At 49.4% G+C, this 13211-nt stretch overlaps 2 protein-coding genes across 4 annotated transcripts in view; one reads left to right on the top strand and one right to left on the bottom strand.

Annotated features, from left to right (window-relative positions):
* Window positions 1-8221: 8221 nt before the first annotated feature.
* On the top strand, window positions 8222-11468 carry LOC110495654. Its single transcript, XM_021570996.2, has 4 exons — window positions 8222-8724; window positions 9559-9893; window positions 10376-10538; window positions 10663-11468. Exons 1-4 carry the CDS (start codon window positions 8625-8627, stop codon window positions 10692-10694), a joined length of 630 nt encoding a protein of 209 aa, XP_021426671.2. The 5' UTR covers window positions 8222-8624; the 3' UTR covers window positions 10695-11468.
* A 106-nt stretch (window positions 11469-11574) lies between these two features.
* The window catches only part of LOC110497061 (chloride intracellular channel protein 4-like), an 18895-nt gene continuing 17258 nt past the window's right edge, over window positions 11575-13211 (bottom strand). For 2 of the 3 annotated variants that reach the window (XM_036951996.1, XM_036951995.1), the window contains exon 6: window positions 11575-12575. In XM_036951996.1, coding sequence (XP_036807891.1) covers window positions 12414-12575 — 162 coding nt within the window. In that variant the 3' untranslated portion in view covers window positions 11575-12413. The remainder of the gene's footprint in view (window positions 12576-13211) is intronic. The other variant, XM_036951994.1, reaches the window with a different exon arrangement.

Consider the following 13211-nt stretch of genomic DNA (forward strand, 5'->3'; position numbering starts at 1 on the left):
CTCCTCAGCCCTGTCACCAGTGTCATCTCGACAACATTCTCCCTTTCTCCTCTCTCCCAACTCCTCAGCCCTGTCACCAGTGTCATCTCGACAACATTCTCCCTTTCTCCTCTCTCCCAACTCCTCAGCCCTGTCACCAGTGTCATCTCGACAACATTCTCCCTTTCTCCTCTCTCCCAACTCCTCAGCCCTGTCACCAGTGTCATCTCGACAACATTCTCCCTTTCTCCTCTCTCCCAACTCCTCAGCCCTGTCACCAGTGTCATCTCGACAACATTCTCCTTTTCTCCTCTCTCCCAACTCCTCAGCCCTGTCACCAGTGTCATCTCGACAACATTCTCCCTTTTCTCCTCTCTCCCAACTCCTCAGCCCTGTCACCAGTGTCATCTCGACAACATTCTCCCTTTCTCCTCTCTCCCAACTCCTCAGCCCTGTCACCAGTGTCATCTCGACAACATTCTCCCTTTCTCCTCTCTCCCAACTCCTCAGCCCTGTCACCAGTGTCATCTCGACAACATTCTCCTTTTCTCCTCTCTCCCAACTCCTCAGCCCTGTCACCAGTGTCATCTCGACAACATTCTCCCTTTCTCCTCTCTCCCAACTCCTCAGCCCTGTCACCAGTGTCATCTCGACAACATTCTCCCTTTCTCCTCTCTCCCAACTCCTCAGCCCTGTCACCAGTGTCATCTCGACAACATTCTCCCTTTCTCCTCTCTCCCAACTCCTCAGCCCTGTCACCAGTGTCATCTCGACAACATTCTCCTTTTCTCCTCTCTCCCAACTCCTCAGCCCTGTCACCAGTGTCATCTCGACAACATTCTCCCTTTCTCCTCTCTCCCAACTCCTCAGCCCTGTCACCAGTGTCATCTCGACAACATTCTCCCTTTCTCCTCTCTCCCAACTCCTCAGCCCTGTCACCAGTGTCATCTCGACAACATTCTCCTTTTCTCCTCTCTCCCAACTCCTCAGCCCTGTCACCAGTGTCATCTCGACAACATTCTCCTTTTCTCCTCTCTCCCAACTCCTCAGCCCTGTCACCAGTGTCATCTCGACAACATTCTCCCTTTCTCCTCTCTCCCAACTCCTCAGCCCTGTCACCAGTGTCATCTCGACAACATTCTCCTTTTCTCCTCTCTCCCAACTCCTCAGCCCTGTCACCAGTGTCATCTCGACAACATTCTCCTTTTCTCCTCTCTCCCAACTCCTCAGCCCTGTCACCAGTGTCATCTCGACAACATTCTCCCTTTCTCCTCTCTCCCAACTCCTCAGCTCTGTCACCAGTGTCATCTCGACAACATTCTCCCTTTCTCCTCTCTCCCAACTCCTCAGCCCTGTCACCAGTGTCATCTCGACAACATTCTCCCTTTCTCCTCTCTCCCAACTCCTCAGCCCTGTCACCAGTGTCATCTCGACAACATTCTCCCTTTCTCCTCTCTCCCAACTCCTCAGCCCTGTCACCAGTGTCATCTCGACAACATTCTCCTTTTCTCCTCTCTCCCAACTCCTCAGCCCTGTCACCAGTGTCATCTCGACAACATTCTCCCTTTCTCCTCTCTCCCAACTCCTCAGCCCTGTCACCAGTGTCATCTCGACAACATTATCCCTTTCTCCTCTCTCCCAACTCCTCAGCCCTGTCACCAGTGTCATCTCGACAACATTCTCCCTTTCTCCTCTCTCCCAACTCCTCAGCCCTGTCACCAGTGTCATCTCGACAACATTCTCCTTTTCTCCTCTCTCCCAACTCCTCAGCCCTGTCACCAGTGTCATCTCGACAACATTCTCCCTTTCTCCTCTCTCCCAACTCCTCAGCCCTGTCACCAGTGTCATCTCGACAACATTCTCCCTTTCTCCTCTCTCCCAACTCCTCAGCCCTGTCACCAGTGTCATCTCGACAACATTCTCCCTTTCTCCTCTCTCCCAACTCCTCAGCCCTGTCACCAGTGTCATCTCGACAACATTCTCCCTTTCTCCTCTCTCCCAACTCCTCAGCCCTGTCACCAGTGTCATCTCGACAACATTCTCCCTTTCTCCTCTCTCCCAACTCCTCAGCCCTGTCACCAGTGTCATCTCGACAACATTCTCCCTTTCTCCTCTCTCCCAACTCCTCAGCCCTGTCACCAGTGTCATCTCGACAACATTCTCCCTTTCTCCTCTCTCCCAACTCCTCAGCCCTGTCACCAGTGTCATCTCGACAACATTCTCCCTTTCTCCTCTCTCCCAACTCCTCAGCCCTGTCACCAGTGTCATCTCGACAACATTCTCCCTTTCTCCTCTCTCCCAACTCCTCAGCCCTGTCACCAGTGTCATCTCGACAACATTCTCCTTTTCTCCTCTCTCCCAACTCCTCAGCCCTGTCACCAGTGTCATCTCGACAACATTCTCCCTTTCTCCTCTCTCCCAACTCCTCAGCCCTGTCACCAGTGTCATCTCGACAACATTCTCCCTTTCTCCTCTCTCCCAACTCCTCAGCCCTGTCACCAGTGTCATCTCGACAACATTCTCCCTTTCTCCTCTCTCCCAACTCCTCAGCCCTGTCACCAGTGTCATCTCGACAACATTCTCCCTTTCTCCTCTCTCCCAACTCCTCAGCCCTGTCACCAGTGTCATCTCGACAACATTCTCCCTTTCTCCTCTCTCCCAACTCCTCAGCCCTGTCACCAGTGTCATCTCGACAACATTCTCCCTTTCTCCTCTCTCCCAACTCCTCAGCCCTGTCACCAGTGTCATCTCGACAACATTCTCCCTTTCTCCTCTCTCCCAACTCCTCAGCCCTGTCACCAGTGTCATCTCGACAACATTCTCCTTTTCTCCTCTCTCCCAACTCCTCAGCCCTGTCACCAGTGTCATCTCGACAACATTCTCCCTTTCTCCTCTCTCCCAACTCCTCAGCCCTGTCACCAGTGTCATCTCGACAACATTATCCCTTTCTCCTCTCTCCCAACTCCTCAGCCCTGTCACCAGTGTCATCTCGACAACATTCTCCCTTTCTCCTCTCTCCCAACTCCTCAGCCCTGTCACCAGTGTCATCTCGACAACATTCTCCTTTTCTCCTCTCTCCCAACTCCTCAGCCCTGTCACCAGTGTCATCTCGACAACATTCTCCCTTTCTCCTCTCTCCCAACTCCTCAGCCCTGTCACCAGTGTCATCTCGACAACATTCTCCCTTTCTCCTCTCTCCCAACTCCTCAGCCCTGTCACCAGTGTCATCTCGACAACATTCTCCTTTTCTCCTCTCTCCCAACTCCTCAGCCCTGTCACCAGTGTCATCTCGACAACATTCTCCCTTTCTCCTCTCTCCCAACTCCTCAGCCCTGTCACCAGTGTCATCTCGACAACATTCTCCCTTTCTCCTCTCTCCCAACTCCTCAGCCCTGTCACCAGTGTCATCTCGACAACATTCTCCCTTTCTCCTCTCTCCCAACTCCTCAGCCCTGTCACCAGTGTCATCTCGACAACATTCTCCTTTTCTCCTCTCTCCCAACTCCTCAGCCCTGTCACCAGTGTCATCTCGACAACATTCTCCCTTTCTCCTCTCTCCCAACTCCTCAGCCCTGTCACCAGTGTCATCTCGACAACATTCTCCCTTTCTCCTCTCTCCCAACTCCTCAGCCCTGTCACCAGTGTCATCTCGACAACATTCTCCCTTTCTCCTCTCTCCCAACTCCTCAGCCCTGTCACCAGTGTCATCTCGACAACATTCTCCTTTTCTCCTCTCTCCCAACTCCTCAGCCCTGTCACCAGTGTCATCTCGACAACATTCTCCCTTTCTCCTCTCTCCCAACTCCTCAGCCCTGTCACCAGTGTCATCTCGACAACATTCTCCCTTTCTCCTCTCTCCCAACTCCTCAGCCCTGTCACCAGTGTCATCTCGACAACATTCTCCTTTTCTCCTCTCTCCCAACTCCTCAGCCCTGTCACCAGTGTCATCTCGACAACATTCTCCTTTTCTCCTCTCTCCCAACTCCTCAGCCCTGTCACCAGTGTCATCTCGACAACATTCTCCCTTTCTCCTCTCTCCCAACTCCTCAGCCCTGTCACCAGTGTCATCTCGACAACATTCTCCTTTTCTCCTCTCTCCCAACTCCTCAGCCCTGTCACCAGTGTCATCTCGACAACATTCTCCTTTTCTCCTCTCTCCCAACTCCTCAGCCCTGTCACCAGTGTCATCTCGACAACATTCTCCCTTTCTCCTCTCTCCCAACTCCTCAGCTCTGTCACCAGTGTCATCTCGACAACATTCTCCCTTTCTCCTCTCTCCCAACTCCTCAGCCCTGTCACCAGTGTCATCTCGACAACATTCTCCCTTTCTCCTCTCTCCCAACTCCTCAGCCCTGTCACCAGTGTCATCTCGACAACATTCTCCCTTTCTCCTCTCTCCCAACTCCTCAGCCCTGTCACCAGTGTCATCTCGACAACATTCTCCTTTTCTCCTCTCTCCCAACTCCTCAGCCCTGTCACCAGTGTCATCTCGACAACATTCTCCCTTTCTCCTCTCTCCCAACTCCTCAGCCCTGTCACCAGTGTCATCTCGACAACATTATCCCTTTCTCCTCTCTCCCAACTCCTCAGCCCTGTCACCAGTGTCATCTCGACAACATTCTCCCTTTCTCCTCTCTCCCAACTCCTCAGCCCTGTCACCAGTGTCATCTCGACAACATTCTCCTTTTCTCCTCTCTCCCAACTCCTCAGCCCTGTCACCAGTGTCATCTCGACAACATTCTCCCTTTCTCCTCTCTCCCAACTCCTCAGCCCTGTCACCAGTGTCATCTCGACAACATTCTCCCTTTCTCCTCTCTCCCAACTCCTCAGCCCTGTCACCAGTGTCATCTCGACAACATTCTCCCTTTCTCCTCTCTCCCAACTCCTCAGCCCTGTCACCAGTGTCATCTCGACAACATTCTCCCTTTCTCCTCTCTCCCAACTCCTCAGCCCTGTCACCAGTGTCATCTCGACAACATTCTCCCTTTCTCCTCTCTCCCAACTCCTCAGCCCTGTCACCAGTGTCATCTCGACAACATTCTCCCTTTCTCCTCTCTCCCAACTCCTCAGCCCTGTCACCAGTGTCATCTCGACAACATTCTCCCTTTCTCCTCTCTCCCAACTCCTCAGCCCTGTCACCAGTGTCATCTCGACAACATTCTCCCTTTCTCCTCTCTCCCAACTCCTCAGCCCTGTCACCAGTGTCATCTCGACAACATTCTCCCTTTCTCCTCTCTCCCAACTCCTCAGCCCTGTCACCAGTGTCATCTCGACAACATTCTCCTTTTCTCCTCTCTCCCAACTCCTCAGCCCTGTCACCAGTGTCATCTCGACAACATTCTCCCTTTCTCCTCTCTCCCAACTCCTCAGCCCTGTCACCAGTGTCATCTCGACAACATTCTCCCTTTCTCCTCTCTCCCAACTCCTCAGCCCTGTCACCAGTGTCATCTCGACAACATTCTCCCTTTCTCCTCTCTCCCAACTCCTCAGCCCTGTCACCAGTGTCATCTCGACAACATTCTCCCTTTCTCCTCTCTCCCAACTCCTCAGCCCTGTCACCAGTGTCATCTCGACAACATTCTCCCTTTCTCCTCTCTCCCAACTCCTCAGCCCTGTCACCAGTGTCATCTCGACAACATTCTCCCTTTCTCCTCTCTCCCAACTCCTCAGCCCTGTCACCAGTGTCATCTCGACAACATTCTCCCTTTCTCCTCTCTCCCAACTCCTCAGCCCTGTCACCAGTGTCATCTCGACAACATTCTCCTTTTCTCCTCTCTCCCAACTCCTCAGCCCTGTCACCAGTGTCATCTCGACAACATTCTCCCTTTCTCCTCTCTCCCAACTCCTCAGCCCTGTCACCAGTGTCATCTCGACAACATTATCCCTTTCTCCTCTCTCCCAACTCCTCAGCCCTGTCACCAGTGTCATCTCGACAACATTCTCCCTTTCTCCTCTCTCCCAACTCCTCAGCCCTGTCACCAGTGTCATCTCGACAACATTCTCCTTTTCTCCTCTCTCCCAACTCCTCAGCCCTGTCACCAGTGTCATCTCGACAACATTCTCCCTTTCTCCTCTCTCCCAACTCCTCAGCCCTGTCACCAGTGTCATCTCGACAACATTCTCCCTTTCTCCTCTCTCCCAACTCCTCAGCCCTGTCACCAGTGTCATCTCGACAACATTCTCCTTTTCTCCTCTCTCCCAACTCCTCAGCCCTGTCACCAGTGTCATCTCGACAACATTCTCCCTTTCTCCTCTCTCCCAACTCCTCAGCCCTGTCACCAGTGTCATCTCGACAACATTCTCCCTTTCTCCTCTCTCCCAACTCCTCAGCCCTGTCACCAGTGTCATCTCGACAACATTCTCCCTTTCTCCTCTCTCCCAACTCCTCAGCCCTGTCACCAGTGTCATCTCGACAACATTCTCCTTTTCTCCTCTCTCCCAACTCCTCAGCCCTGTCACCAGTGTCATCTCGACAACATTCTCCCTTTCTCCTCTCTCCCAACTCCTCAGCCCTGTCACCAGTGTCATCTCGACAACATTCTCCTTTTCTCCTCTCTCCCAACTCCTCAGCCCTGTCACCAGTGTCATCTCGACAACATTCTCCCTTTCTCCTCTCTCCCAACTCCTCAGCCCTGTCACCAGTGTCATCTCGACAACATTCTCCCTTTCTCCTCTCTCCCAACTCCTCAGCCCTGTCACCAGTGTCATCTCGACAACATTCTCCCTTTCTCCTCTCTCCCAACTCCTCAGCCCTGTCACCAGTGTCATCTCGACAACATTCTCCCTTTCTCCTCTCTCCCAACTCCTCAGCCCTGTCACCAGTGTCATCTCGACAACATTCTCCTTTTCTCCTCTCTCCCAACTCCTCAGCCCTGTCACCAGTGTCATCTCGACAACATTCTCCCTTTCTCCTCTCTCCCAACTCCTCAGCCCTGTCACCAGTGTCATCTCGACAACATTCTCCTTTTCTCCTCTCTCCCAACTCCTCAGCCCTGTCACCAGTGTCATCTCGACAACATTCTCCCTTTCTCCTCTCTCCCAACTCCTCAGCCCTGTCACCAGTGTCATCTCGACAACATTCTCCTTTTCTCCTCTCTCCCAACTCCTCAGCCCTGTCACCAGTGTCATCTCGACAACATTCTCCCTTTCTCCTCTCTCCCAACTCCTCAGCCCTGTCACCAGTGTCATCTCGACAACATTCTCCCTTTCTCCTCTCTCCCAACTCCTCAGCCCTGTCACCAGTGTCATCTCGACAACATTCTCCTTTTCTCCTCTCTCCCAACTCCTCAGCCCTGTCACCAGTGTCATCTCGACAACATTCTCCTTTTCTCCTCTCTCCCAACTCCTCAGCCCTGTCACCAGTGTCATCTCGACAACATTCAGTATTCTACTGCCCATGTCTTACACCTGCTCCTCTCCTCTCTCCCTTTTTCCTTTCCTCTCTCCTCTCTCCCTTTCTCCTCTCCCCTCTTTCAACTCCTCCTCTCCCAACTCCTCCTCTCCTCACCCGTCATTCCAAAATGTCTTTCTGACATCACAGCGAAAGGACAATCAGTGCGTCCAGTACACCGTCATCTTCCTGTGTGATTAAAGCTTAGTGACAAGCAGGAAAAAAAACTCTTTTATAGACTGAACATGACTCTCTTTGACTGCATCTCCCTTTGACGTGTGTCACACAACACTGTCTGTCTGCATCTGATGATTGTGTGTGGGTGTGTTTGGTGATGCTGTGTGTGAGTGACTGTTGGTATATGTGTTTATTTGTGTGTGGGGGTCAGTCTGTTGGCCGGAATCAAGCTAACCTCTGCCTTTTGCAAACAAATAGTGTGTAGTATTTTTGAGTGAGTGTGTGACGTTATCAATTCATGTCTATTCTGTGTCTGCAACGTTTTCATTGTGTGTGTGTGTGTGCGTGGTCTGGGCCAACTTTGTGTTGGAGACAGGCTTTTGGCCCTCCTGCGTCAGAGGGTCTTTCTCTGTGGGCCCCTGAGCAAACACATTAAGAAGAATCTTATCACAGCTTATACAGCGACGTGCTGACACACACACACACACACACACACACACACACACACAATGCCGAGCCTGACACCAAACACGCCAAATGTCATCACGCCGCTAAGAAGGAGCGGGCGGGATCACAAGAAATTAGCAGCCCCCTCATTGGGCAACGGCGAGGTGTTGGTTTGGCCCGTCTTGAAGGAACCGTTGGGTTTATAAAGAGAGGATGGGACAGGTCTACGTTAGAAGCGACAAGAGCTACATTTGCACACGCACCTCTGCACACACACACTCTCGACAAGCCTTCTTCACAGAGGCGCATCGGTGCTGAACGACAAGTGTGTGTACGACAAACAAGCTAGTGACTTCAGAGACAGAAATTAAGGAACAGACTTTGGACAAGAAGACTAACAGACACCCAAACAATTGGCTGAACTCTGACCCCCAGGAGACATACATGTTCTCTCAACGTGCAGCTAAAGAAGACGACAGAGCTAACTCAGCTCTTTGAGACTAAAACGAGACCTTGTTGGTACCCGAAGACCTGAGCTTTAGAACCAGACCGGTACTTGTGGTTGAAGCCCAGAAGCTGTGGTCAGAATTGGTTCAGAAACGGCCAGAAGTTCCAGTAAGAAGGTGCAGTCATGCAGAAAGTATCTGTGGTCCTGTTGGTGGGAGTCCTGACGGTGCTGGTGACTCTGTGGGCTAGAGTGGACACAGCCCCCACCCTGCTGACTGACAGAGGTAAGGAGAGAGGGATGGAGGGATGGGATGGAGACTTAAGGGATTGAGGGAGGATAGAAGATGGGTGAGAGTCGAGGTATAAATAGAACATGGAGAGAGTAGGAAGGAAGGCTGAGATCGAGTGGCTGAAGGGAGAGTGAAGGGATGGGATGGAGAAGGAAGAGAAGGATGGAGAGATCACGGTTAAGGATGAAGATGGCTGAATGAAAGTATTCAGGGAGTATAGATGAAGAATGTGTTGCTCACGCTCCTCTCTTCCTGGAATACTTTCCTCGCCCACACAATGCTGAATTATCCTTTGTACACACACACACACACAAACAAATGCAAGCAAGCATACACACACACACACACACACTCAAAGCAGCTCGTGTCCACTCTCCATTTCGACACTAGCTGACATTGGTACTGGGTGATTCCATGGCGTTGCTATGGGACCGCTGTGACGTTCAGAGGGTCTTTAAGGTGGCCACACAACAATACGGCTCAGTTGACACAGTGACCCTCTGAAGACCGTGGACAGACAGAAAGCTGAGAAAGGCTGGGAACTTTGTCTACATCACACAACAGACTGTCTAGAGCTGAGACTTGGTCTGTCTCTGAGCTGTTGGGGTTTGGTGGAATCAATCAATCACATTTTATTTGTAGGACACGTTCTACGAATAGCAACCCTGGCCTGAACCACCATGGAGCACACAGAGGAGAAAGGTCAATGTGTCATCATCCAGAATCATTATGGGAGGCAATATAGAATGAGGATGGCATTCAGCCAGGCGTTGAATATGACTCTGAGACCACAGAATGTTCATGTGTGTCTGTAATGTTGTCTTTCAGGAGACATAAAGCTAACAGGTCCAGCTAGAGTCGACTCAAATGTGCAAGAGAGAACGGAACCGTCAACGGTCAACGCTTCTAAACCACTGAAGACCACACTGATGACCACCATCCCTGTTGGTCGAGAAAAGACATCCACACCCACCAGCAGTCTGGATAGACGATTGAAGATGGATCCGGTGACGAGCAGTCCAGATAGACGAGCCCAGATCCTGAAGATGCTGTCAGCGCTGGAGGAACTCAGCAGGGCGATCAACAGCACTCTGAGCACACGGATGACCATGATGCCCAGAGGGTCAGCAAACGGCAGAAATTCAGGAAAGAAGAAGAAAGCGGTAAATCAATGCTGTTTGTGTTTGTGATATTCCTACCTGCCTTGGGATAGAATAGTTACTTTCACACCAGGATGTGTTTTAGAAAGTAATACATCTAATGGAGTGATAGGGGCAATAGTGCAACTTTTCTCAATTCTAAGATCAACTCAATATTTTGTTTAATGTTACTTTAAATGTGATTTGGCCATATGTGTTTTTTTTACATTGCACTTTTGCCCCTGTCACCTCCATTGATTGCTAGCTAGCGATTGGCTGAAGCTACCTGATGTTTGTAGTGGCTGTTTAAAGAAAACTTAACCATGGAATACAGTTTATCTTCGCCAGTAGACTACTTTCAGGGTGCGGAACCATCTGACATTAAGTGGTGAACCTCAACTTCTCCTTTATAAAATGTTAAATACTGTACCTGGGATACATCATTTCAAAGGATCCTCCTGCCTGCTTGAAACTAAAGTGTGACTTATTCTATTCCTGTACTGAAGGTAGCTGAGGTGGATAGAGTGAAAACCACCACAGTGCCTCCTGTGGATGTTGGTGGTAGCGTGACTGCATCCCGGCCCAGCACTGACGGCATAGACAGTCTGAGTGGCCGAAACTTCAAGAAGTCCCTTCCACAGCAACCCAAGAAGCCCAGCAACAAGAGAGGTGACTGCAAGGGGTCAAAAGTCAATTAGGAAGTATTTTTTCACTGGTTTCCTGTTTTGTCATGTTTGCTAATATTTGAAGATACTGCTCAACTTCCTAATCTCCTTCTCTTTCTCTCCAACAGTGTGTTTCTGGAAGTACTGCTCCCAAAACTGATCCTCCACAGACCCTGACAAACACCCCTGTAAACATCCATGGTACCCTCCAAACCAACATTCCCCCCATCCTACCCCCACCCTGCACCCGGGCACTAGGCAACCAATGCGGCGAGGCATCAGAGGCCCGGCGCCACCACTGACCTTTTCATTGGCTCATGAATAACAGTACTGACCAATCAGGTCGCCCCATCATCGACGTGTGTACTTGTGCCTATGTGCACGAAAGTCTGTTAACCGTTTATAGAAGAGAAAACGCTGTGTGTGATCTCTAATAAAGATGACCCGAGCATGATAAAACTATAGGACAATAAAGACACGTTTATTTTTCTACAGATCCCTCTCTCTCTCTCTCGCTCTCTCAGTTGTTCATTATGGAATGACCAATATGTTCAAAATGACTGAAACTGTGTGCAGTTGGCTGCTAAAGATGAGGTTGAGGGCAGATGTATTGCTGTTTTTTGAGTGGCTCACAAGATCATTTGAAAGGGTTTGAGGCATCATCGCAAAGCTGAGAGACTATTAGGTCTCAGTCTTAAAGGTTATGTACACATTGGTTGTATAATGTAATGTTACTGGACTGCTTACATTGGTGGTAGAGATTTACATAAGAGATTTACACACTTCTTGCAAAACTCTAGAATTCCTGGAGAGGATGTCCCCATGGTAACCCATGGTGGCACTGTAAACTACGTTTGTTGATATTAGGGCTTTTACGTTTTGGTTCCACAGAAGAGTCAGTAGTACCGTTGCCTTGGTGACTGTGGGTGACTGAGTTGAGGTTTAAAGGGAAAGGTCACCCCATATTCAAAAGTCTGTCAGAAGTTGTCATACATCAAAAGATACACAAAGCAAGGTAACAAAAATATCAAAGACAAATCACTGTTCTGAAATCAGTTTAATAAAGTCTCCTCTGGTGAGGATTATAAGGCGAGTACACAGGGTTGTGTCAGTATTTGTTTGGTGCATAGAGAGATACAGTACACACTTCCGCCACAATCAAAATGGCTTCCGATTCAACTTGCATGTTCAGGAAGGCCCAAACAGGTGAGCTTCTCAACAGGAAGCCCCACCCACAATCCTGTTATGGTCAATAGAAATCGATATAAATGGTATTAAAGCAGATTTGCTTTTACAAAACGTACAAATAGATAAGTCAGACCTTGACATCAAAAAGCTTTTTACTATTGATTATTATTCACCCATAGATAGCCAAAATAAGACGGGGGAGAAACTAATGAAAAGTGAATTTATAAAGTATATGTATGTTAATTTTTAGACATAGGTTAATACTGTGATCAAGGCCAAAGTGTTGCATATTCATATAAGTATGGCGTGTCTACCTGTGCTCTGCTATTCCTCTAAGACACAGAGGTTATAACACTCTAATGAATGCTTATGGCTGCTATAGGACAGTTTTACAATGTTGCAGATAGTAGATAGTACTATACGCTGTTAGAGTTCCTCCTCTAGGTTTCTAACAGTGTCTGTGTCTTCAATGACACCATACAGCTGTATTATAGTGCACCGCAGAGGGCTTTGGTCTAAAGGACTGGATGTGAAATGGATGCAGACCTCTCTGTCTAGTGGTCTTACAATCACAGCAGCCATGACACTACATGCAACCCAACCTGTGAGTGCACAAAGACACACACACACACACGCACACACACACAATTTGGGATTGGGCCTTCTCAGTCTCTCCCTCCTCCCCCTGTCGCTATTTGATTCGTTTGGCCACATCTATGTAGGCAAATTCGATTTCGCGCTCAACAGGACAGGTGTTAGTAAACTCTTCCCTCTTGTAGGCGTGGTTCAGATAGCGCCACACCCCCGCCATCTCCGCCGGGATCTCAAAGCTACGGTACTTCCTGGCCACCACCTGGGACAGGACCGAGACACAGGTGATGTCATGAAACAGACCAGGAAGTAGCCTAAACATGGGAATCACTTTGAGAGAAACAAATCACAACTCATATGGATCAGTGATGGAGGTCAGTGTTGATGTGAGAATTTAGAGGATATAAGTCATTAAAGTAGTTCCTTTATAATGTGTAGTCTTAGCGGCAAGGTGGGTATAATTTGTAGTAGTACCTTTATAATGTGTAGTCTAGGCAGCAAGGTGGATATTATTGGTAGTAGTACCTTTATAATGTGTAGTCTGGGCAGCAGGATCTTTATAATGTGTAGTCTAGGCGGCAAGGTGGGTATTATTGGTAGTAGTACCTTTATAATGTGTAGTCTAGGCAGCAAGGTGGATATTATTGGTAGTAGTACCTTTATAATGTGTAGTCTGGGCAGCAGTACCTTTATAATGTGTAGTCTAGGCAGCAGTACCTTTATAATGTGTAGTCTGGGCAGTAGTACCTTTATAATGTGTAGTCTGGGCAGCAGTACCTTTATAATGTGTAGTCTGGGGAGCAGTACCTTTATAATGTGTAGTCTGGGGAGCAGTACCTTTATAATGTGTAGTCTAGGCAACAGTACCTTTATAATGTGTAGTCTGGGCAGCAGTACC

This window comes from Oncorhynchus mykiss, chromosome 18, assembly GCF_013265735.2.
Source record: "Oncorhynchus mykiss isolate Arlee chromosome 18, USDA_OmykA_1.1, whole genome shotgun sequence".
NCBI classification, from domain to species: Eukaryota; Metazoa; Chordata; class Actinopteri; order Salmoniformes; family Salmonidae; genus Oncorhynchus; species Oncorhynchus mykiss.

Bases quoted from the DNA above. Each gene is read 5' to 3' on its own strand.
- LOC110495654 (XM_021570996.2), top strand. From the start codon at position 8,625: ATGCAGAAAGTATCTGTGGTCCTGTTGGTGGGAGTCCTGACGGTGCTG. The intron at 9,894-10,375 runs GTAAATCAATGC...CCTGTACTGAAG, and splicing joins CAGGAAAGAAGAAGAAAGCG to GTAGCTGAGGTGGATAGAGT. The intron at 10,539-10,662 runs GTGACTGCAAGG...TCTCTCCAACAG, and splicing joins GAAGCCCAGCAACAAGAGAG to TGTGTTTCTGGAAGTACTGC.